Genomic DNA, 23,308 nt, shown 5'->3' with positions numbered 1-23,308 from the left:
GGCCCATATAGGAGGGAGGGGCGGCAATGTATATGAATGGGGCGTAATACGCACATATAAGCACATGTATGCAACCACTTACGCCTACGGAACACCAGCAAGGCGTAGCGCTAGCGCGACTTGCCGTACGTTGTCTCACAACGATCTCCTGAACGTAGGGGAATACGACCGCGGGATTGAGACGGCGGGAGTCCTCGCGAAGTTGCTGCTGTTGTTGTTTTCTAAGGGAGAAGAATGAAAAGAAGAAGAAGAAGAAGAATAGAGGAATATCTATATTATTGAAATGGCTATACTCGACCCGCGGGTAAGCAGTCAATATAGATAGGTAGATACCTAGGTAGATAGACAGGTAGAGCGCTAAATGCTGATGTGCATACAATTTAAATGCTAATAGAAAGAAATTGAAGTTACAAAGGTATCAAGAACCAAAAATAGACGTGCTGTTTGCTTCTCAACTCAGCCGTGATGCATACAAGATTGGGTCTATTATAACAGACGGGCCACATATGGTGCTCGAAACGGGCCGCCCTAAGTACGAACGCGACCAACAGATCTTAAAGGGGCAGAATAGTCGAGGCGCAGAAGAAAACGGCGGTGAGGGTAGCTAGCCTAGTTAGATTATTGTTGTCGACAATGATATTACTATGCCGGACCCCAGGTGTCGTATAGCCACTGTCGAAAGCTTGTTGGCTGTATGTCCACCGCGTCGTTTAAGTTCGTTTCTCCAAATGTGTATCGACCATCCGCAGTCTGTAGAAGATGCTGCATCGTGCACCATTTGACCTCGTCCCGGTTCTGCTCGTAGTAGCGAAGCCATTGCACGATTTCTTCGTATGGCCTCCTGATAACGTTGAAAGCGACTGTAATGTGTTAGGGAACTCAGCGCGAGAGGATAGGCCGCTTTGTCACTTACCTCCTCGGACTTCGCTGCAAATCTCTTGAAGTCTTTGAGTTGTCAAACGAGAACCACGCATTCTGAACTCTCGCGGCCAGTTGTCGATTCCCAGCTCAACAGCAGCGGCAACGAATCGTGCTACATCAACTACCGATGTCATTACAACGTATACCGGGCGGCCCCGGGAGTCCGTTTCCGGGATTTCGGCAGTTCCAAGGCCTACATCGATCATGTAGTCTCCCTGGTTTCGGATCCGACAGCTGACGCCCATGTTGTATGCTTGGAGGCCGCCAGGGGCAAAGCGTTCGTAGAAAACGCCGCATGAGAAAACGGTGTATTTCATCGAATAGTGTCTCGACTGGGACCAGTGTCGAAGTTGTTCCAAGGCCGTCGAAGAGCCGTTGTCAAAAGGGTCAGTTCCTACGGCTGGTCTATGGCTTACGGAGCCTTCGAACTCCGAAGGCACGAAGCAGCGTACGCGGGCTCGTCGAGCCGCATCGATAAGGTTTAGTTGCTCTGCACCGGAGATGGTAGATATCACAAGGTCAACGCCCTGAAGGGCGAACTGGAGATTGTCAAGGTTTGAATAGTCGACTACGGTTACCTGGCAGTCGAAATTAGATTCTAATTCCGGGTGTTCCTATTGATGAATTAGCTAGCCTTGATGATGTTATAGTTATTCTGGTTCGGTCACCTTCGTTGAGAGCACGAGTATAGCATAGGCAGTCCGAGACAACTCCCGGATTAGAAGGGCTGCAAAGCCCCCAGCACCTGCGATCGCAATTCGCATCATAGCCGTTGATGTCTTTCTACCCATTGTCGAGACGGTTCGCAAGTCGATAGATAAATAAAATGTCTGACTGAGAGTATAATGGACGTCTATGGTCACGTTCGTCTACTTGGAGGTCGGTTTTTACCACTTTTCTGCCAGTATGGGTGTAGAAAATCTCGCACTGGCAAATTGCTACAAGGGATATACTTTGATGTATTAGTAGCGAACCTGCTTTGATGAGTCAACCCCTGGGACTCGCGTTCTAAGTGGTGGACAGCGTAAAGGAGCAGCCCGGTGTCACTCGAGTTTCTGAAACTAGCAGGAGAAAGCCGAGTGGGCGAGCCAACTCTCAAGTGCCTACGGCTTTCCAAGATGGAGGACGCCGAAAAAAATCGGAGAGGGGTTCTTTAGGTAGGTAGGTAGGTTTAGGTAGGTGATGTCCACGAGATACGCATCTAGGTCGACTCAACGAGTCCAAATGGTCCAAATGAGCACAACTGAGCCACGGGATGACCTCCGAACAAGTGGGCCTTGATACAAGTTTATAATATACTTGGATCCTAAGGGGATGTCGCGCGGAGATGGGCAATCTAATCCGGCTCCTTAGAGATTTCTTGAGTAGTACTAACAGAGTTGTGTCGGTTTTCATAGTAGCAGCGAGCGTGTTCCCCGGCAAGGATTTGTAAACTCCTCCTGCAAAGACCCTTTAGAGGTAAAGCCGCGTCCGCATCTATATCCAGTGACGTTCTGTATAATCTGTATAGCTCATCGAGATTGAGGTATTGGTTAGTGCTGCCTGATAGAGTGAAGATGTCGACCGGCATGGTGAGTAAGTAGGTATGTATCAGTTTCGACTCGAGAGTCATTTCGGTAATGACCCAAGGACGTCAAAGTACCTACGGCCTACGGCCTATAGTAAAGTGCTGCATAATGCTCCACTATCTGGGCTGCAGTTTACGGTCCCGGGAACGGCCATGTGTAAGGGTGTGAGCAGAAGACGCCTTCGGTGAGCCTTAGGATGTGTTCCACCAATAACTAAACGGCATTGGGAAGTTCGTAATAACGGCTAAGGAGGTGTGGCAAGCGAATTAGAATCGAATAAGGAGATATGCCTGAATCTCCGATAGAAAGTACAAGTATCCATCACCGTATCAGGTGGGAAGCGCTGTAGACCCTTGACATACTAAGGAGTAAGGCGATCTCCTATAATATACAACCCCAGTAATCCGTAGTAAGGCAAACAAATAGAAAAGAAATACATTATCTAGCTAGTTTCACACGTGCGTATAGAAGCTTGCTCACTAATACAGGACTTAGCAAAGCCAAGTTATTACATGTACTAGAAGGCAACAATATTCATCACCTAGGACAGTCTAAGTCCTGGTGCTAGAACTCTCACCGAAGGACCTAAAGCAGTGAAATCCCAGGACATATAACAGGATACGGCCATGATGATACTTATTTAATGGGAGACAAGATGGGCACACCACGAGTCAATCAGCCCATATTAGAAAGAGTAGGGGCGGACCGTCGTTGGTGAAGGGAGTTTGGACAGTCCGCGGGCCACGCGCCGGGTTGACAGATAGAGTAAAGGCCCTAAAAATATTAGAAGAGAAAGGGAAAAAAGAAAAACCAAGTTGGGGGCTATCCATTGGCACATGTTCAAGCTTGTCGTGCATGAAGAATAGGCTGCTTTCTCGGCCGTGGTAAGCCCTTAAGACTCTGGAGCCTGGTATGTTCTGCGGCTCTATCCTGAATTGAGGTTGATTCAGGGTAAGTTGGGGGCCGAGACGAGCTCAAAAGGAGTATCGCCGCACGGATCAGGTTTATAGGGCAGCGCGGCTCCACACAACAGCGTCAGTAGCGTACCTATTTTAGTAGGGTTATCGGCATATCCAGTCCCTTTAGCTGTTTGGTAGGGCAGGTAGGGACAGGACATATATAGCGGGCTTAGGGTGCTGCGCTCCACCGCAGAGAACGTTATTCCTTATTCCCCAGGGGGATTAATACACCTAGGTGCGTACAACCTTGCTTGGCCGACGCTGGGGGGGCTTCACCTGATACGCACCTATTTAAACACTAAAGAAAACATTGTTGCATCGTTTAACCACCACTCAGAAGACTGCGTTGCGTTACTTCTATATGTTGTAATCTCCTTCTAATATTCCATTTCTTAAGAAGAAGTGTTAAGAAGACTTTCATGGCCTTTTTGCGTCAATTATCTTGGATCTTCTTCAGTCATAAATCGAAAAGCCTAACCTGGAATCTCAATAAGACCTCAATTCGGCATATCTAATATCTATCCACAACGCTTCGTCTACAGCAACGGTGATCTCACGCGCTTTTTCTACCTGTCATGTACGTAGGTACCTATTATATGTAGCCTCACATGGGAATCAATTGCTGCGTGCGCCTGATCTCAGACGGCTATGCCGGCAAGAGTCATGTCATATGAAAAAAACAAACGGGAACGAAATCTCTGATATTCATAGACATCTGATTCGACCCAATTATTCGGTCAAAGATCACTTATGATTGAGTCTCGGCACGAAGAATACTTCTGCAAGCCTCTGCAGCTCTGCAGCTCTGCATGAAGCGGCTTAGGTTAGGGTCTTACATAGGTAGGGAAATCTTACGTACGGCAAGACTCCAATAATTCGGATGGACCACTCACGAACCGTCAAAGCGATTCTGCCCTATAGACCACGCTAGAATTTCCAGTACTACCCGAGCGAAGAGCCTCGACAAGGGGGTTTTGTTGACGAATTGGCAATCCTGGTATCGCTTTCTATTCGCCGGCTTAGATGCAGGACTAATTGATAACTAACCCAGAATATCTCGGAAATGATCGCAATTGATTACTCTTCCTCATAGTCCTTGTCTGGATTCTCTCAATGGTCACGTAATCATTTTTAACGTCATGGTAGGTGATTATAAGATCCATTTCGGATATAAGTACTGTATTTCTATAGGTACCTTACCATACAATTCTATTTCCTAAGCCTTCCGGACTCTAGCTTACACTTTAGCAGTCCATATTGGGTATCATAAATGTCATCTGCTACCATCCCAAAAAACTTCGTTCTCGTCTCCACATGTTTCAGTTGAAGCACTTATGCCTTACGTGAGGCTGCAGAGTCGGCGTCTGCCTGCTTTACTATATCTTCCTCGGCACCTCGCTGGGTCGTCTTTCCAGCGTCGTGCTGCCTTTCATATTCCTGTTTCGCGGCCTTGTTGCCGGTAACACTTGCGAAGGCTCCACCTACAGTGCCGGTGACACGATCAGAGACGCCGCTAACGTAGTCGTTAACCTGGCCCTTGGCTTCTTGCTGCCGGCCTTCTTCATTCTGTTTACGTCCAGCTGCCTTTAGGGACTACCGACTAATGTTAGCGCCTTTTGCTCACGTTCGTGGGGTAGCTTAGGAGTCTAGCATTATCGACTTACCTCGACGCCTGTTAGTCCGCCGACGAATTCCTTAGCGGAACCTACGGTCTGGTTGTAAGAGCCGGCAGTTCTATCGGGGTCATCCTTTGTGACAGCGCCCGATGATGAAGCAGTGAAGCCTGGAGCTTTAATAGTAGCGTGCGATGCATCATACTCGGCATCGGCCTTGTTTTGCTTAGCTTGACCTTGAGTCTAGATAAAGTTTTATGTTAGTTGATATTGGATATGTCGACATATAGTGAAACTGGTATGGGGAACACATACTTGATCAGCCGTGCTTCCAGTTACGCTGCCGAATGCGTTCTGGACGGCACCAGTAACAGAGTCGACGGCGGACTTGAGAGTGGAAGTGTTATCGTTAGACATCTTGGTAAGTTTGATAATGTAGGATGATTTGATAGAGTATTGTGAGTTGATATTATGTTGAAGTAAGAGATAACTTTGACAATGAAGAGGGAGTGAAGGGCTTTTTATAACTCAGTTAGATTCGGGGAGTAGCACTTTGCGTTATATTGTTACTGGATGGCAAAGTTGGAAGAAGTCTTGAAATAAGCGAAATACACCAGCGATAATGCAAATCTTTGAGGGAAATCTCTAAATCTTGATGTAAGTGACCATGGCGTTTTGCTTTGGTGGCACAAAGGTGCAGGGAAGATTGCCCCTTTAGGCAAGTAGACGTCATTGAGCGTGGCGTCGGGTCCTTTTCGTTGATGTCATATGTTTGCATTAGGCTAAGGCCTGCTTTCAAGCCTGCGCCTCCGTCTACATGGAGGGGAATAAACAGGCTTACCGCTAAATACGTAATCTTATACATCTAGCACGAGCCATTTACTCCTTTGGATACGTTTCTTGCGGCTTTTACGATGACGCACTTGGCGTTCATTATATTGCTTCATTATATGGCTATCATGAAAGGCCAATCAGGTAAGTGGTCGCTACGTAGTACCTATGTCGTATGCCGTCTTCCCGGAGCAAACCCTACAGCTAAGTATGAAGGACATAATATAGGAGGTAGGTATACATAGGGGAAGGATGTTAGTATATGCAAGCAACCTTCTAGGCTGCAGGAGAAAGCTTGGCAGGGCAATTTTGACATGAAGCGACAGTGAACATATCCATTTACTCAGCCCTATTTTATCTCACAAGAGTGACAATGACAGCAACCAAATGCACCAAAAACATGACATCGTATTGAAAGACCTGTATCACGACTATCTCAACCGGAAACTAACTTATTCATGACCTCATATTCAGCATGCCATTCCATTTGGTATCATTGAGACAAGTATGTCCGCCGAATTTTCCAGTGGCCCTCCCTAAAAATAATCGCATGCCTTATGCGACCCGAAACCACATGCATGCTCGCAAGTAAGCGGCGAAGTACACGACAAACCACCCTAACGCCTAAAATTACAAGTGAGAGGATGCTATTGTCCTCAGTGCCCAACTAAAAGCGATTGTGAAACTAGGCATATAGCCTAATTTGACATATTGGTCCATGAATGATAAGACTTCTTTTCCTTAAATGCAGCTAGGATTAAAGAGTTCAGTATTCAAAGAGGTCGATGACATTATCAGTGCTGACTCCATTGGATTGTGTTCAAGTCAACGCCTTCCTGTACAAGTTCCCATAGAGGACTTAATTCGCGAAGGAAGGTGACTCGTTCCTGAACAGCTTTGAGAACGTAATCGATTTCTTGCTCCGTAGTGAATCGACCAATGCCGAATCTGATGCTACTGTGTGCGCTCTCGTCACTGTTGCCAAGTGCCCTTAAGACATAACTTGGTTCCAGCGAGGCGGATGTGCAAGCACTGCCCGATGACAGCGCAATATCCTTCAGAGCCATAAGAAGCGACTCACCCTCGACATATGCGAAGGAGACATTGACACATCCAGGATAGAAGCTTTCAGGGGCACCGTTTTGGGTCGCATGCTCTAACGCCAAAAGTCCCTTCAGCAGCCGATCGGACAGTGCCTTGATACGTTTCGAGTCATACTATGCATCAGTTAGCCGTGAGGTTTCACAAAGTGATCAATCATCAAGTAGATATGTATACGAAAAGTCAGACACGTGTGCTTTGTCTCAACATAGCGATTCCGGTCAAGGAGCTCAGAAAGCCATGCATGTATTAAGCGGTTCATCTTTTAGGAATAAGAAAACAATATATAAATGGTAAACTTACTTGTAACTCCTCTTGAGCGATGCGGCAGGCTTCACCAAATCCTACCACTAGAGGTGGCGCAAGAGTTCCACTGCGTAGGCCACGCTCCTGGCCACCGCCGCTGATGATAGGCTCTAATCTCACGCGCGGTCGTCTTCGGACATAGCAGGCACCAATGCCCTTAGGGCCGTAGATCTTGTGCGACGAGATTGACATCAAGTCGATATTCATCGCGTTGACATCCAAGGGAATCTTGCCTACGGCCTGAGCCCCATCAGTGTGGAAGAAAACCTTCTTCTCGCGGCATAGCTTGCCAATCTTTTCCAGAGGTTGAATGACACCAATCTCATTGTTCACAGCCATGATGCTGACAAGTGCCGTTGTTGGTTGAATTGCGGCTTCTAGTTCCTTTAGGTCGATTAAGCCGTTGCTTTGGACTGGTAGGTATGTGACTTCAAAGCCGTCATCCTGAAGATGTCGACAACTGTCAAGAACACACTTGTGTTCCGTTTGGCTTGTGATGATGTGCTTCCTCTTGCCAGATCGGCCAAAGAACCTCGCAACGCCCTTGATGCTCATGTTATTGCTTTCAGTCGCACCACTAGTGAATATGATTTCCTTAGGATCCGCACCAATCAACTTAGCAACGTGCTCTCGCGCTTCCTCTACGGCCTTCTCACTTTCCCAGCCGTATGCGTGTGTTCGAGAGTGGGGGTTGCCGTAGACGCCAACGAAGAATGGCAGCATGGCGTCTAGAACTCTAGGATCGACGGGTGTCGTAGCTTGCATGTCTAGATAGATGGGACGTTGACCCTCCTCTAAAACAGTTGCTTCCTTTAGCACTTCGGCCATCGGGCTAACTGTACCGTTTGCGGGATTACCGGAGCCTGGCATGACAAGCTCTCCCTTCTCATTCATGAAGTCCTTCTTATCTAACCTGATAGCCGTCTCAACATTAACCTGAGCATTGTCGCGTTTAGATTCCGACACATAGCCTCTTCGAGCAGCCTGCGCGGTAGTTACACCTGCTACTTTTGATATGGACGGAAGTCCTCGTAGAGAAGTTGAGGCGATAGACTGCTTAAGAGCGAGGCGCGAAGCCTGTCTCAATGCTGAAGATGCCACATTCGCCATGATGGCATCAAACGGAAATATGTGTTCAGTTATTAAAGAGAATATGAAGAAAGAATTGTGTGTATGAGAAGGGGAAAGATGGTGGAGTTGTCCTAAGCTTGAAGGCGAATTTGAAATCAAATATCAAAAAGTCACGAAAAAAGATCCGAAGCTCGGTCAACGGCGATTTAGGCCTTTGAGCTCGGGGATAGCGGAAACGGAAAAACTAGAGTGATCTTGGCATTTAATTGGGTGAGGGCGGCAATTGTATCCATCTTCGGTTTATCAGATCATGCATGTTACGTAAACCTTAGTTCCCACAGTGACACCTGCCCCTCATCATTCAGATGACGTTAGCCTTTAGCCAGCTCCTGCTTCTCTTCTTGGCATTGGAATGATAAAAGGAAACTGCCCGCTAAAGTCAACGCGGTGATTCGGGTTTAAAGATTCAGCGCTAAGAGATCCTCGGATATCCGGCAAGCGGTCCAATATGTAGTCCGTAACATTAGACAGGATTGGTTGTATCAGTTCTGGTTCCGCGTATCATAATGTTTACTAATAAGATTTGAAGCTTTAGGATGACTGGAAATTCACGATACAGTTGTATTGAGTACCTAAATAAATACGCTAAGCTACATAGTACCTACCTATGTACAATGCTTCCAAAAGCTTCCACATGTTTTTAGAGGTAAAAAGTTCCGGTAGTAGCGTAGCAGGCTTATTAGGTCCAAGCCACAAAAGTTGACGGATCCTTCGCAAAGCCGAGCTGATGATTTAAAGCACTGCCACAACAACGACGTCGTCAGTGGATGAAAACGACCTAAGTCACTAAGTCAGGTTTACTTTGCTACTTCGCTAGGTTACTACTTTACTACTACTAATTTCTGCCTTGCTGCCGTCACCTGCTGCAACCTCTATTTCGCCCTTGATACTACTTTTCGCTTCTCAACTTCTCAACTTCTCAACTATTACCTCACAATCTGTTAGTGCAGCATTGCTCCCCCCTGAGCGCTACGCAGTAAAAGACTACAAAGGAACATCCTCATTCCGAATCAATACCCATACATCGCAATCAGAACCACTACAAACAGATTATTTCAACTTCGCAGAGCGATGAGCTTCCGAGGCTTCCAGAAAAGCGTCATCCGAGTAAGTAACAATGCGCCTAACCCCAAAAAGAAAGACATTGAAACTAATTCTCTAACCCATAGGCGCCACAACAATTTAAAGCCAAGTTTAACATTGGCGAACATTCAAAGGATCCCGTATTCATCGACGCAGAGCGACGTTTCCAAGAGCTTGAAGTCGAGACAAAACACCTTCACGATGAGAGTAAGAAGTATTCCGACGCCATCAACGGCATGCTCAACCACCAGATCGAGTTCAGCAAAGCGATGACCGAGATCTACAAACCTATATCAGGTCGCATGTCAGATCCCGACTCGATAGAGGTTCAAGGCAACCCCGAGGGCATCCGCGCTTGCGAGGAGTATGAGGCTGTCGTCAAAGATCTACAAGAATCGCTTAAGCCCGAGCTTGAGATGATCGAGTCGCGAGTTATTCGCCCCGCGAATGAATTACTTGACGTACTCAAGGTCATTAGGAAAACAGCAACAAAACGTGAACACAAGAAGCTCGATTACGACCGACACAATGCGACACTCAAGAAAATACAAGATAAAAAAGAGAAGAGTGCCAAGGACGAGAAGGCCCTGTGGAAAGCAGAGAGCGATGTCGAGCAAGCCACGCAGGAATTCAATTACTTCAATGATCTCTTGAAGGACGAACTACCTAAGCTGTTCACTCTTGAGCGCCAATTCATCAAGCCGCTATTCCAATCATTCTACTATATGCAACTGAATATCTTCTATACGCTCCATGAGAAAATGCAACATTGCGATATTGGATATTTCGACTTAACGCTTGATGTAGAAGAGGCATTTTTGAAGAAGCGGGCAGATATCCTGGAGCAGACTGAACAGTTAACCATTGTTCGATTTAAGACCAGCGGTCAGAAGAAGCCGCCACCCAAGTACGCGAACAAGCCAGCAGCATTAGAGGCGGGACCGCGACCTGCTGGATTACTCACTCCAGGCCCATCATCCGCACCGAGCCCAACATCAGTTAAATACGGCCAAGAGTCGCAGGCAGAGGTTGTAGATAACCCTCCTCCGCCATATTCCGCATCAGGAGCCGCCTTCAAATCGCCACTATCTCCACCTCTAAATAGCCCCAAATCTCCTGGGCTAGCAGCGCTTGCAGCAGGGAAGCCAAAACCCCCTCCGCCGAAACCTAAGCCCATCCGACTTAGCGGCGCGCCAGCCGTGGAAACAGTTATCGCTTTATACGATTATTCAGCCCAGGCCGAGGGTGATATCAGTTTTAGGGCAGGAGATGTAATAGAAATCGTTACCAGAACACCAAATGAGAACGAGTGGTGGATTGGCAAGTGTCATGGTAAACAGGGCCAGTTTCCTGGTACGTACCTATCTATTACACTAAAGATTGTATACGATTCAACTAACTATTCCGTGGTAGGAAACTATGTGAGACTAGGCTAGAGATCTACCTTTCGACCATCGAGATGCTATAGGTGATTTCATCTACGATATAATCGATAGAACAAGTCTACCAGCGGTTAATAGGAAGTAAGACATGATACAGCTCGGCCGTATGGCGCATAGCCATCAGACGGCAAGTATCTCAAGACTTCAGGGGGTGTCTTTGTGATAGCACTAGTCAGTAAATATTGGGCTATTGCTGGAAACTATGCTGGACTTCTGGAAGTGGAGGATGATAAGACAGGTAGTTGGAATGACCAGTTCGGCAATCAAATCGACGACTCCCGATGAAATAACTTATAGGAACATTAGACAACGGGCCGTAACATTGCTCGTCCTTGTATGTTCTCTTCCCTAAACCGGACCGGTAGCATGGTAATCATAGTATCAGAAGCCAAATCAGGCAACTTCTAGTTGTGCCCTAGTACTCTGAAGTGAATGCTATATTGACTTTAGTTTCGTCTTATTGTATGCCCCCCAAAGTCTAAAACTCCCTGGTATAAATTTAATCTCGTATGATTGGATTGCATATCTATGAATACCTACCTAGCCCTAAGGACTATCTCAGTGGCATTCGTATTTTAGGTGCCCAATTCTAACAATCAACTAGCTAGAGCTATTCGACCACCTATGATAGCGGTAGAATTCAAGCTAAAATTGACGGGCCGCTGTAGTCTAGGGGAGATACTTTTATAGTGTCTACTAGGTACATTGTTAGATGATGTGATGACTACACGAGCTAAGGATAAGTTCACAGTGGGGAAGAACTATACAAACGTAAAGCAATTATTGGCTTCGTTCCTTCGTGTAGAGGCAAAATAGATTATATAACAAGTGGTCTTGATTCAATTCAGCTGTTCCAAAGTCATAACACCAAAACTATGTAAATAGCGCCTGCTCTGAAACCGCGGTTGGTCCTTAGGGTGGGTAGGATGTGCGCTGTAAAATGTATGCAAGGGAGGAGATCATCTGTTTGTCACCCGCGTTAGATTGTGTCAGCCACACTTTGTGACTAGAAACCAATAACCTATCTACAACAATTAACATAGGTGAGTACCTCCTAAGGTAGCCATACGGATCAGATGCTACTATATGACCTTAGGTAACATCTTTATACCGATATATCATATGGTGCTGTCTGGGCCACTCAGTTACCTAGGTCGTCTAAGTCATGTATCTTCCACCTAAGCATTATTTTAAATCACTACAATATTCATAGCGATAAATATCATGTGTTCTACTGCTGGTAGTACTAGTAGTAAATATTATATTCATACGTCGCTATGAGAAAACCAGCGGAATCGTCAATCCAAGCTACGAAGTATGGCGATACGGCTCCACCGCCATATACAGAAGTAGTTCGAGAGCCTCCTCGCGAAACCCCGGAATCACTGGATGGCGATCTTCACATATCGACAGATCCCAAAATCTCCCCATACAGGCCCTTCCCGCCTGTTCTGAGCGCACACTATCAGTGGAAGATAATCACCCCAACATTTCACCTTGGAGATACTATAGACAAACGACTGTTCGCGGTTAAGGTCCACACGGGCTTTGGTGGGCATGGACCTGGAAGACCAGGCGTGGTTCTGCATAATGGGCCTACCGATAAGTACCCAATGCTTGCCGCTGCCGGCGACGAACTCCGTGCCAACGTCTACTCACTCAGCGGGATTATTACGCTGCCCCCATTGTCAGGAAACATTTCTGACGGGAACCGTACGGAAATATTGCGTGCCGCGATAAGTTTGGGCACAGCAGTATTTCGATTCTCGATTGAGGTCGGGCAAGATAAGGAGTTATGGCGCGAAGACTTCGAGTGGCGGAAGAGCAAAGGCAGCGAGGATAAGATCCTGGTCGACGCGCCGTGGAAGTGTGGATTCAAACTCGTCAGACTTTCCCCTCGGACCGGAAAGGATGATGAGATACTCCAGAAGATTTCAACCCAAGATCAAGAATTAGTTGCTGTGTTCGCCTGGAATAGCAACTTGCATCTGATGGATCCTTTCAAGATCGTATTCAGGGGGAATGGCCGGACAGGTGTGCTGGGAGAGAGATTTGCACTTATGACTGTGATCACGGGCTTGAGATTATGGGGTCTTAAGCAGCAGGGAAGGACCTCCGAGAGCAAAATCGCATCCGGGGAAGCTAGATATGTGCCTGGTGCTACTGGGTAGATGCAAAAAGCATAGGGGGCGTGATTAGTGAGGTTTATTTAGATAGAAGTTGCTTCACCATGTACGATTCTGTAGTCAAATCGTACGCTAACAAGAGTACGAATACTCTAGTATCCCCTTTAGACTGATACTATATCTGCTATTGCTATTTGACGGGTTCTTCAGCACTTCGTACGTGGAAATCCCATTCTACACTAAGTTACGGATAGTCTCAAGTTTCGTAGAGTGTATTCAGGTGAAACGCCAATACTGTGTAACGCTATGATAGATTCGGTGTACTCAATTAGGGAGGAACAGTACCCAAACAAGGATATACCAAGACTTGTGGTCTGCTATGACGAATTCTTCTTCCACGTGGATACCCTATTTATAACATTGATTGCTTGATACTCTACGATATCTCAAGGCACACGAAAATATGAAAATTCCTATTATAAGGAGGATATATATGATTAGAGATCAGATATCAGCACGCAACGCCCATGTCATGTTAAGTTGCCAATGCTTCAAACCAGAAGTGATCTCTCAACATGAACATAGCCTCACCAATGCCATTATCTTACGAGCTCTTCAAGCCTAACATTATTCTTGTGGCAGCCATTCTCCTCACTATTCTAGCTTTGCATTTCCCCCCTAAGCTTCGCCCCTTTTTTCTTCCTCCAGCATGGCTTCTCGCAGCTTGGTCATTTACCTCTGTTCAAGGCAGCACAACCTCTGGAGGGTTAATCGGACTCGAATCCTACACTGCAATAACATGCATCATCCATATGCTAATTCTTCCTCGGATCTTATACTTCGAAAGTCATTCATTGTTATCTAAGACCACGGAGACCGGCAATCCCACATATTCAAATAACTTTGCTCTGCCACCCAGTAGGCCTAGCCTATCGGCTGCGTGCTGGATATGGAATAATCCTCGGCACTTGTCTCGCCAACGACTAGGACCTGGTACAGCACCCTGGCCGAAACTGCTTAAATTCGCACTCTTCCGCATTTGCAAGATCGGAATCATCGTCCTTATTGACAGAGCCTTCGTTCAAAAAGCTAGTGAATATATCAACGCTACTAGTACTATACTCGATTTTACCCCGGATCAAGAGCCGATTCTACGGCGCCTCTTTGTGGGGGATGAAGATGACCCAGTCTCGGGGCACCAACTGCTTCTAAGAGCATTTGTGTGCGTCTCTTGGATATGGACGAACATACTAATACTCGAGTCGTGCCACGCTATACTGTCCTTGCTGTTCGTTGTGACATTACGATTTGACGACCCTGAGGATTGGCCGCCACTCTTTGGTAATCCGACAGAGGCATGGACAGTAAGGCAGTTCTGGGGCAGATTCTGGCATCGCATCGCGTCGCCGACCTTCTATATATACGCTAAAATCTTCTCGCAACGTATCTTGAAGCTGAAACCAAGTTCGGCTGTTGATAAGGCAATAGTTTCGTTTGGAATATTCTTCCTATCCGGGCTTATACATGCTATAACGGCTTGGAAAGTTGGCCAGGGCGAAGCTCGTCGCGATTTGCTCTTTTTCTGCTCCAATTATCTTGCTGTAGGGGGCGAGATATTCCTCTCGACCCTTCTTAGGAACTTAGTGCGCAAAACAAAATTTGAAGAACTACTAAGGGACCTGAGAATGCGAGTCGCCGGGAAAGCTTTAGGATTCATATGGGTTTTCGCCTGGTTCTTTTGGTCAGCGCCTAAGTGGCTCTATCCTAAGACTCTTCGTTGGTCTTTGAAGCAGGCAATTCTACGCTCACGAACATAAATAGGCTATAATACATATAAATCCTTCATACTCTTATCCCAGTGGATGTATCTCTACCCAAAAGAACACAACGTTACATTCCTATGATTGAAATTACCCCCGTTCGTAACTACGAGATGATTAGTGAAAGACATCTATCTAGCTTCCCGTCGCCTTCCCTTTATTAGAGAGAGGGTGAGGGTAGTAATCCTTCATCAAGTATTAGAGGTGATACCCCCTCAGCCCAAAGGGCCGGCATATGGCCGACTTCGATTCGGTGACCTAAATAAGGTAGAAATATAGCCTCGCCACGTTGCAATGTTAGCGCCGTCAACAGAAAACTACTAGGGCAGGGGAGGCTGTGTTGGAAATGTTTGCTACAAGGAGTAGAAATACATGTAGTAAAGGGAACGGAAGCTTATTATAGGAGTAGTACTGAAACGATTTTATAGGTATCTAGGTAGTATTTAAGTAACAGAGTTTGGCGTCATATGAAGGGAACAATAAGACTACTTAAATAAATCAATACATCACGTTATAGGAGTATTCATGTACAATTAAGATTGATGTGAAAACTAGATACTTTGTCAGGGTCAAATCTCCCCGCAATTTGTAAGATGGACTCAAGATCCTGGACGTAGATCCCCCAGGTCTCGACCTACCAAGTGATCTTGGCAGAGATCCCCGGATCTCGGACCAGGGGTAGAAAAAATACCCTTAACTGGGTAGCTGGGGTAAGAACAGAACCCTCTACATAATGTTCTAAAATGTTGCTCATCCTGCCGCATCTAACGTAATGAATCCCTTTGAAATCCTTGGCCACGTATCACTCACGCGATACGTTCCCTTTGGCTAGATAGAATAGCTTGCTAGAAGATTCCATGAAGAAGTCATAGCAATGGGGATAATTAGTAGTTACCTAAATATTATTTCATACGTACCTCTTTCAAGGTAGGTTTAATTGGTCTTGTACGTAAACAACGTTTGTACTTTATACCAACGATTTACCTCGGTGTGCTACTTACCCCATATTACCCATATAATGCGGTTCTTCATACGTAAAAATGAGGCATAATCTTGCAGTATAAGAGACACCAGAAGAGTTCACAGGTGGGTTGTTGGACTTGGGATCCGCTCAACTTTGGTGAGTTGGTAGTAGTATGTTACGTTATCTCCGCCTATGGGCTCGACGGGGGCTCGACGGTGGAAAAAAGGGCTTCTAACTATACGATAGAAACTAACCATTAGTATGCCTCTAGTTATGTGCAACATTGATGTGATCCCGTGCCATCCCAATTTACAAACATCTTATGAGCCAAGCATCCTGTGACTAAAGTAGAGGTAATTCACGGCGATACCTACCGAAGAACTAATAAAGCTCCACCTAAAAATCTCAAGATGCTAACGAAATAGGCTTACCGACTGGAGTCGAAACGTCGTGGCTATCTTGAAATACAATTGGCTTAAGCTTAACTGGTGTTCATGTGCAGTTGTCGATCCGGGGTAGAACTACCTACGTATGTCTTTAGGGGTTTAATTCCTAGCTGAATAATAGTCCTATTGCAAAAGACATTGATCAACTTCCTTTCTTGAAGAATCTAACATATCTCCGAGATATAGATACCCCCGAGCGTATCCGCGACGATTATTACCTAGACAGGGGTTCATGGGGAATAGTTGCCCACCCGACGCAAAATTCACAAAGCAACTGACCATGCGACATTGATGCGCAGAATATCCTCATATCCAACATCAACCAATTGCAAGGATCTAGAGGGTAAGAGAAACTAATGATTGGAGCAGTTCATGGGAAAGGTACCTATGTTGTGGGGTTTGCTCGTCGCCCTGGACATGAAAGGGTGTGCGGTTAGGAATAGAAGTCTGAAGAAGATGGCTCTGATGGTAGAAACCATCATGTTGGACAGCAATGCCAATAGTATCGTCGACCTAAGAAGTACACCGGTTTAAAAATGTATATATATTAAGGCTGTCATCGCCACATTTATCAAGGGCTTCTGTATCAACAAGAATCACCATCAGAAACTCGCAGGAACGAGAATTCTTTTTAAACGTCATTCCTTAGTACCTCTCAAGACTTCTAAAAGCAACATCAAACAAAATGCGTTGCTCAACTTTCGCCGCTTCTGCCATTGCTTCCTTTGCATTCCTGCAATGTATCGTAGCACCAGTTCCCTTGATGGCAATCGGCATTTCAGCCGCGACGGCAGAAGCTATAACCTCCGGACTTACCGCGGGCACAATCGGTGCCGCTACCACCGTCGGCCTCACCTGCGGCACCGGCAAGTGCAACAGACGTAGCCGTGCCGCGTTTATTTATGCTTCAAAGATAGCACAAGAGATCGCCGAGCAACTAAACATCCCCGATGGAGACGCACAAGGAATCCCGCCACCGCCTACAGCTCCCGAGGGAGTACCGCAGTTCAACATCGACGCTTGCTACTATGACGCCTTGAGCGCAAATGTCACGATGAACGGCCCCATAGGAGATAATCATATTAGGGTTGAAGGCCTTCCTCAGACCTGCATGGTCCTGAGCACTATTCTTAGTGGCAAGGTCGATGGCCCTCAACCTATCCCCTGCGGCAATGCTTGTATTGAATACACAGGAATGTCGGTGGATGAATACGAGAGCATTCGTCATATTCTCAACACACAGGTGCTGAAGAACGGGGAAACTTGAACTTGCTTCGGGTTATGCTTTCAGGGGCGATATGTTTCGGTGGAACATCATGGAACAAGGCTTTGAATGGGATCCTAGTGATACCCGAAGAAGCTTCTATTATTTCTTGCATATTTCGATGCCTTGGACCTCCGGAAGATCCGGGATTGTTGTATATTGCTTTTGTTATAGTGTTGATAACGGACAGTTGCTTTCATCAATGCATGGAACTATGTAAGATATTGTCTGTTAGAGAATACGACACAAGATTATACATCAGATACTCATTAACTACACTATATTGAAACAATTTAACATGTACTAAATAATTGCTGATTTCTTTAACATTGTTTTACGGCTTATCATATGTGGTTCTTAGTAAAATGACAAATGTATTGTGATGCTATTAGTACGATGATTATGTTCCTGGCTCACTATTTACTAGGGAAACACGCAGACAAAGTTATTGTTTATAAAATATATTCTAAAATCAATGAAATTGTACGCCCTCTCCGTACATAGATATAGAGTAGTGTTGGCTGACGTTCTCTCAATCACACATACTCATATTTCATCAAATCATTTCAAGGTACCTGTTACTAATATTCATACTCTCTGCTTTGCATTCACGTTTCATAACACGAGTTAGTCCGAAACAATGTCTAACACATACAGCTTCGCTGCAGCAAGTGCTGCTGGCCAGATCACCGGCCGTAGGGTCTTTTCAGTATCGAGTCCTAGAGAACACCATGTGGGCCAAATTTTTGACTTTTCCAGGCCCGATAATTTGAGTCGAGCTTTCGCCATCGAAAGCCTCCAGTATTACCGCTCGGGTATCGTAGAACGGGAGGCTATATATAGGTCGTTGTCTGATTGTGTTCTGACATTCAGTGAAGAATTTAAAGAGGTTGTTTCACTTTGTGTTGGCAAACCAGATGGTGTGTTTTCTTATGACCGTCAGTTTAAACTACCCGATAATGTCGATGCCGTTCGTCGAGTAGTCGCCAAGAATATCAACCTGGACGGTAGCCTCCGCAGCTACAAACCCATTTTTAACAGGATAAGGAAATCGATGTACTCTTTTTGGGTTGTGCCGGTAGATGGCATTTGGGTTCTGATCGTTATGCACCTCACGAACTACGATGAACGAAACGATACGAGCCGCAAAATGAGCGTATCCAGGGTCGACGGGCAGTCAATCACTGCTAGATTTATAAGGATTTATGATGTCGTCGACGAAGGCAGACTCGAGAGGCGTCAGAGAATAGAAGAAAGACTCCCGATCGTACTCAAAGAAGGAGACATTGACATCCTAGAAATCCACGGAAAATACCCGTCATTTGCGTCGGTGGAAGGGCTTCCCACCTTGCATGACCGCAGCCATGAATCAGGTCTTCTCATTCACATGCTCGCCGAGCATTTGTTTGAAAGGCTTGAAATGGTTGTCCAAAGGGTGAAGAACCCTTATCTTGGAACGATCAGGCAAAGGCTCCATAACCGTTATGAGAAGCACTTCTGGGCGCCCATCCGTCTGCCCGCGAACCCAGGCGCATTATACAGGGCTCGAGGTCGAATGGTTGGGAATATCATGACTGGCATGAGTGTTACGAACCAATGGCAAGCAACAGCGGCTATTGAGTTGCCTGATTGCGACATACGTATGAGTTGCGGTTTAGCATCAGCCTTGCAAAGTCTTGCCATAGCTGACGACGTGCAGGGTGACGGGAACGAAAGCCCGATATGATTCTTGGCCGAAATAACAAGGTTGAATATCTGTTGGGTGTATGTATAGTTGACAGTTAATTAGATGAGCGGCCTGGTATATAGGTAGCTTAGGTTAAGTATGTGTTTTATTAATTCTGGTATAGGGGTCTAGCGTTACTCGTATTTATTTATGTAATTTATTAAATATTCTTATATTTAATATGGAAAGCGTGCGAATGATTTTGACAAAGACGTTTGTTTCGAAGAAGTGATACTTACCTCGCAGTCTTTTCTAACTAAACCCAAACAGCCATCTGTTTAAAAGTAGCTGAAAGGTTAGGTGTTTAAGACTATAAAGCTTTATAGCCAGAGGGAACCTTGATAACTTATAGAAAGTACTATGTCCTCAAGTGCGAGGGAGACACAGGTACATATTCCACTTATATTGACAAATTAAGACTTTGAAAAGACTCAAAACTTGCCACTTTAGGAATGGTGCAAAAGTCTCAACAAATCAGATGTAAATGAATAATGTACCGTGTCTCCCTCGCACTTGAGGACATACATGTAGCTATTAGACTTGAAATTGACTACCTTACACTTTGATAAAATAGATAGGTAGTTAACCGGAGACGTAACTAGTAAGACTTAAGACATGCTCTTTTAGAAATGACGTAACGTCTCAGCCAATTGGCGCTTCGGGAACAGAACCCGCAATCCTGCAGTAAAACAAGGGTTTTTAGGATAAAAGCATTGGAGGCCACGAAGATCCAACAAACTTGTCTTACGTCTCTTTCATCGTTGGCCTTTTCTTGTTCTACCTTTGTGGCACTCAAGTCATGATACTTACTATGTACCGTATCAAACACAAGTTGCGTTAGCAATGCTGATCATTGCCATTGCCATCATCGCCCAATTAATATTTTGCTTTAATCTCCGGCCGTTAGTCTTATCTCCCAATGTTGTTTGGGTTTTCCACATGCCACATATGTAAGGTACCGTTTTATATGCAAGATAACGACAATGGCTCTTCCTTTTCCGATTGGCTGCAAGTCATTTATAATGAACAGGGAAGAAATACTAGGGTAGGGGTCGCCCATCGCTGCTGCGGTTTTTGGATGGTCAAAAAATAATCAGGAAGCTCATGTTGAAAACATAACATAATTCTTAATTTAATAGCTTACCGATAGGAACGCATAATTTGATATGTCAGATACAAATTACGCAGGGTCCTTCCTTTGAAACCTTAATAGCTTTGACCGGCAAAATATCCCCTGACTTAGACAACAACTCATAAGCTACGTGAGCTACATACGTACGCCGATACTACTATCTATACAGGGGTGTCTCACATATATTTATGTAGGTATTAGAATGCCGGTTCCTGAGGGCGCGTGCATGTTTCATTCGCTTCTTCTTAACTCCCGATCTTCTTGTGAGGAGATTTGTGAGGAGATAGCTGGTCATTCTGCCGCCATTCACTGCTACATCTTCTAGGCCCTCGACCTGTGACGCAGATCGCAATGAAGGTTTCCTCGCTCGTTTGCGCTATCATTGCGCTTCTCCAGGCCACTGTCGAAGGCAAAGATGTTGTTGTCGAGTCCCTACCAAAGGTCCCAATGGGCTGGAGGAAGGTTAAGAACGCGGATCCGAATCAAGTAGTCAAGCTGCGGATTGCTCTTGAACAGCCCAACCTGGGTCAATTCGAGCAAACCCTCTACGACATATCTACTCCTCAACACCGGTTATACGGGCAACATCTATCGCGCGATGAAGTGAAGGAGATGATGAAGCCAAGAGAGGAGTCGACTGCTGCCGTACTAGAATGGCTACAAAATTCTGGCATCCCCGCAGCGGATGTCAAGAATGACGGAGAATGGGTCAATTTCCAAACTACCGTGCTAAAGGCGGCGAGCTTGCTGGATACTGATTTCCAAGTGTATAACCATGTCGGAACAGATGCACAGCGAATCCGAACTCTGCAGTACGCATCCGCCTTGTTCAACGGATGAATACGAGATTTGCTAACCCGAAAACAGCTATTCCGTTCCCGAGGCAGTCCGGCCCCATATCACCATGATTCAGCCGACGACCAGATTTGGCCAGATGAAACCGCACGCTGTAGAGGTGTACGAGGTCATCGAGCAGAAAGAAGCGGCTGCTTTCTTCAAGGCCGCCGCGGAGATCCCTACCCAGGAACTCAATGCGACTTTCTGCAATACCACCATAACCCCTGAATGCTTAAGGGCGCTTTACAACGTCGGTGACACGGCTGCGGATCCTAGCGTCGCGACTATCTTTGGTGTGAGCGGCTTCTTGGAGGAGTATGCGAAGCATGATGCGCTAGACAAGTTCCTCGAGCAATACGCTCCCTATGCTCTTGCCCAGAACTTCACCACGCTCTCTGTTAATGGTGGTTTGGACAACCAGACTGACTCTATTGATGATGATGTCGAGGCCAACCTGGACATGCAGTACGCGGCGTCATTGGGTTTCAATACAGATATCCGATACTACTCTAATGGAGGCCGTGGACCTTTGGTTCCTGATCTTGAGTAAGTAACTAAATTGTATCGCCCCCATCAGTTGACAATATGCTAATATAGCCTAGCCAACCGAATCCGAACACCGTGAGTAGATCTTAGGTTCCAGTTATCAAGGACTCAATTATTGACGTTTATACAGGGGTCTAATGAGCCGTACCTCGAATACCTGACGTACCTCCTGGATCTCCCAGACGAGGAGCTCCCGCATACTCTAACCACCTCTTACGGTGAAGATGAGCAGTCAGTACCTAAGACATATGTCGAGAAGGTCTGCACCATGTTCGGCCAGCTAGGAGCTCGTGGAGTGTCCGTGCTCTTCAGCTCTGGAGAGTAAGTCTTATCATGTTTTTAATACCGACTTATACGCAGCAAGCTGACTGTTTTCCTTAGCACCGGCCCAGGTAGCGCCTGTCAGACAAACGACGGCAAGAATACCACCCGCCTTCTCCCCATCTTTCCCGCAGCCTGCCCGTACGTCACAGCCGTGGGCGGCACCGTCGGCGTCGAGCCCGAGCAGGCCGTGTCTTTCTCATCCGGCGGTTTCTCCGACATCTTCCCGCGCCCGGATTACCAAAAAGCCGCCGTAGACGCGTACATCGGCACCATCGGCGCCACATTCGAGGGCCTGTACAACCCGTCCGGCCGCGGGTTCCCAGACGTCGCGGCTCAGGGGCGCAACTTCAACGTCATCTCCCAAGGATCGGTTATCAAGGTTGGCGGAACATCGGCGTCGGCGCCGACCTTCGCAGCCATCGTAAGCTTGCTCAACAACGCGCGCATCAAGAGCGGCCAGAAGCCTCTGGGTTTCTTGAACCCGTGGCTTTACAGCGATGCTGTTGACGGTGGTCTGACTGATATCGTGCTGGGTGGAAGCAAGGGCTGCACCGGAAGAGACATCTACAGCGGCCTGCCGGCGCCTTACGTCCCTGGCGCAGGGTGGAACGCGACGAAAGGCTGGGATCCCGTCACCGGGCTCGGAACTCCGTTGTTTGATGTGCTGCTTGAAAAGGTTGCCCCGGGCGTCGAGATGCCAAAGATTACCTCGTAAAGATGAGGAAAATGCATCGCTGAGTGCTTATAGTATACTGAATCTAGTTGCCGAGATTCGGTGTTTGGCGGTTGTTGGTTCTGGGCGTAAACGGGTTCTTAGTATAAATTTTGGTTGTTTAGATTCCGTAGACGTTCAAGAATATGCTATCCGATAGAACTATAGTGTATCTTTATATATATATATCTACCCTGTAACTCTTGTCGTTTATTGATAGCGTAGAGTTGTGTTGTGACTGGGGATAGTATGTGCTATTTGGGAGATTGTGATGTTGAAAGTTTTAAGTTTGGTCTGATTCTCATAGTGACCCCCATATGGTTTTATGTTCGCACCTAACCTTCGCGCCTACTAGTTCCTCCAAACAAAAAGAGAGGGTTCCGAATGACAGGAATAGTCCGGTCTTACCAGATTCCTCTTATACGGTAATAAATCGTAGCTTTTTTTTATCTGGGT

General features: G+C 46.2%; 9 protein-coding genes across 9 annotated transcripts; 6 read left to right on the top strand and 3 right to left on the bottom strand.

The window, feature by feature from the left end:
- Positions 1-263: 263 nt before the first annotated feature.
- On the bottom strand, positions 264-1,864 carry F4817DRAFT_281704 (NAD(P)-binding protein). Its single transcript, XM_049299556.1, has 3 exons — positions 1,590-1,864; positions 914-1,535; positions 264-860 (listed from the first exon to the last, which is right to left on the bottom strand). The coding sequence occupies exons 1-3, from the start codon at positions 1,710-1,712 to the stop codon at positions 643-645; spliced, it is 963 nt and encodes a 320-aa protein (XP_049161939.1). The 5' UTR covers positions 1,713-1,864; the 3' UTR covers positions 264-642.
- Positions 1,865-4,595: 2,731 nt separating this feature from the next.
- Positions 4,596-5,961, bottom strand: F4817DRAFT_328564 (uncharacterized protein). The gene is made up of 3 exons (XM_049302176.1): positions 5,377-5,961; positions 5,113-5,304; positions 4,596-5,041 (listed from the first exon to the last, which is right to left on the bottom strand). The coding sequence occupies exons 1-3, from the start codon at positions 5,476-5,478 to the stop codon at positions 4,781-4,783; spliced, it is 555 nt and encodes a 184-aa protein (XP_049161938.1). The 5' UTR covers positions 5,479-5,961; the 3' UTR covers positions 4,596-4,780.
- Positions 5,962-6,029: 68 nt separating this feature from the next.
- F4817DRAFT_328563 (cysteine desulfurase) lies at positions 6,030-8,532 on the bottom strand. Its single transcript, XM_049302175.1, has 2 exons — positions 7,297-8,532; positions 6,030-7,109 (listed from the first exon to the last, which is right to left on the bottom strand). Exons 1-2 carry the CDS (start codon positions 8,407-8,409, stop codon positions 6,687-6,689), a joined length of 1,536 nt encoding a protein of 511 aa, XP_049161937.1. The 5' UTR covers positions 8,410-8,532; the 3' UTR covers positions 6,030-6,686.
- Positions 8,533-8,980: 448 nt separating this feature from the next.
- F4817DRAFT_281658 (BAR domain-containing protein) lies at positions 8,981-11,301 on the top strand. The gene is made up of 3 exons (XM_049299555.1): positions 8,981-9,537; positions 9,600-10,866; positions 10,927-11,301. The coding sequence occupies exons 1-3, from the start codon at positions 9,502-9,504 to the stop codon at positions 10,947-10,949; spliced, it is 1,326 nt and encodes a 441-aa protein (XP_049161936.1). The 5' UTR covers positions 8,981-9,501; the 3' UTR covers positions 10,950-11,301.
- A 1,034-nt stretch (positions 11,302-12,335) lies between these two features.
- F4817DRAFT_328560 (uncharacterized protein) lies at positions 12,336-13,158 on the top strand. The gene has a single exon (XM_049302174.1). The coding sequence runs from the start codon at positions 12,569-12,571 to the stop codon at positions 13,124-13,126; it is 558 nt and encodes a 185-aa protein (XP_049161935.1). The 5' UTR covers positions 12,336-12,568; the 3' UTR covers positions 13,127-13,158.
- A 498-nt stretch (positions 13,159-13,656) lies between these two features.
- F4817DRAFT_369030 (membrane bound O-acyl transferase family-domain-containing protein) lies at positions 13,657-14,987 on the top strand (the record flags this gene model as incomplete). The annotated part of the gene is made up of 1 exon (XM_049307307.1): positions 13,657-14,987. The coding sequence occupies one exon, from the start codon at positions 13,657-13,659 to the stop codon at positions 14,896-14,898; it is 1,242 nt and encodes a 413-aa protein (XP_049161934.1). The 3' UTR covers positions 14,899-14,987.
- Positions 14,988-16,996: 2,009 nt separating this feature from the next.
- Positions 16,997-17,578, top strand: F4817DRAFT_313058 (uncharacterized protein; the record flags this gene model as incomplete). The annotated part of the gene is made up of 1 exon (XM_049300194.1): positions 16,997-17,578. One exon carries the CDS (start codon positions 16,997-16,999, stop codon positions 17,576-17,578), a length of 582 nt encoding a protein of 193 aa, XP_049161933.1.
- Positions 17,579-18,063: 485 nt separating this feature from the next.
- On the top strand, positions 18,064-19,563 carry F4817DRAFT_281645 (uncharacterized protein). Its single transcript, XM_049299554.1, has one exon. It carries the CDS (start codon positions 18,216-18,218, stop codon positions 19,299-19,301), a length of 1,086 nt encoding a protein of 361 aa, XP_049161932.1. The 5' UTR covers positions 18,064-18,215; the 3' UTR covers positions 19,302-19,563.
- An 803-nt stretch (positions 19,564-20,366) lies between these two features.
- On the top strand, positions 20,367-23,294 carry F4817DRAFT_328555 (subtilisin-like protein). Its single transcript, XM_049302173.1, has 6 exons — positions 20,367-20,563; positions 20,628-21,245; positions 21,301-21,816; positions 21,873-21,891; positions 21,947-22,137; positions 22,198-23,294. Exons 2-6 carry the CDS (start codon positions 20,785-20,787, stop codon positions 22,853-22,855), a joined length of 1,845 nt encoding a protein of 614 aa, XP_049161931.1. The 5' UTR covers positions 20,367-20,563; positions 20,628-20,784; the 3' UTR covers positions 22,856-23,294.
- Positions 23,295-23,308: the final 14 nt, after the last annotated feature.

This window comes from Daldinia loculata (genome assembly GCF_022478755.1).
Source record: "Daldinia loculata strain CBS 113971 unplaced genomic scaffold F4817scaffold_8, whole genome shotgun sequence".
NCBI classification, from domain to species: domain Eukaryota; kingdom Fungi; phylum Ascomycota; class Sordariomycetes; order Xylariales; family Hypoxylaceae; genus Daldinia; species Daldinia loculata.
This window is presented reverse-complemented; position numbering and strand designations above follow the sequence as displayed.

Bases quoted from the DNA above. Each gene is read 5' to 3' on its own strand.
- F4817DRAFT_281704 (XM_049299556.1), bottom strand. From the start codon at position 1,712: ATGGGTAGAAAGACATCAACGGCTATGATGCGAATTGCGATCGCAGGT. The intron at 1,536-1,589 runs GTGACCGAACCA...ATTCATCAATAG, and splicing joins TACTCGTGCTCTCAACGAAG to GAACACCCGGAATTAGAATC. The intron at 861-913 runs GTAAGTGACAAA...AACACATTACAG, and splicing joins TTGCAGCGAAGTCCGAGGAG to TCGCTTTCAACGTTATCAGG.
- F4817DRAFT_328564 (XM_049302176.1), bottom strand. From the start codon at position 5,478: ATGTCTAACGATAACACTTCCACTCTCAAGTCCGCCGTCGACTCTGTT. The intron at 5,305-5,376 runs GTATGTGTTCCC...AACTTTATCTAG, and splicing joins CTGGAAGCACGGCTGATCAA to ACTCAAGGTCAAGCTAAGCA. The intron at 5,042-5,112 runs GTAAGTCGATAA...ATTAGTCGGTAG, and splicing joins GCGGACTAACAGGCGTCGAG to TCCCTAAAGGCAGCTGGACG.
- F4817DRAFT_328563 (XM_049302175.1), bottom strand. From the start codon at position 8,409: ATGGCGAATGTGGCATCTTCAGCATTGAGACAGGCTTCGCGCCTCGCT. The intron at 7,110-7,296 runs GTAAGTTTACCA...ACTGATGCATAG, and splicing joins TCGCTCAAGAGGAGTTACAA to TATGACTCGAAACGTATCAA.
- F4817DRAFT_281658 (XM_049299555.1), top strand. From the start codon at position 9,502: ATGAGCTTCCGAGGCTTCCAGAAAAGCGTCATCCGA. The intron at 9,538-9,599 runs GTAAGTAACAAT...TCTAACCCATAG, and splicing joins TCCAGAAAAGCGTCATCCGA to GCGCCACAACAATTTAAAGC. The intron at 10,867-10,926 runs GTACGTACCTAT...ATTCCGTGGTAG, and splicing joins TAAACAGGGCCAGTTTCCTG to GAAACTATGTGAGACTAGGC.
- F4817DRAFT_328560 (XM_049302174.1), top strand. From the start codon at position 12,569: ATGCTTGCCGCTGCCGGCGACGAACTCCGTGCCAACGTCTACTCACTC.
- F4817DRAFT_281645 (XM_049299554.1), top strand. From the start codon at position 18,216: ATGTCTAACACATACAGCTTCGCTGCAGCAAGTGCTGCTGGCCAGATC.
- F4817DRAFT_328555 (XM_049302173.1), top strand. From the start codon at position 20,785: ATGAAGGTTTCCTCGCTCGTTTGCGCTATCATTGCGCTTCTCCAGGCC. The intron at 21,246-21,300 runs GTACGCATCCGC...ACCCGAAAACAG, and splicing joins CAGCGAATCCGAACTCTGCA to CTATTCCGTTCCCGAGGCAG. The intron at 22,138-22,197 runs GTAAGTCTTATC...TGTTTTCCTTAG, and splicing joins GTGCTCTTCAGCTCTGGAGA to CACCGGCCCAGGTAGCGCCT.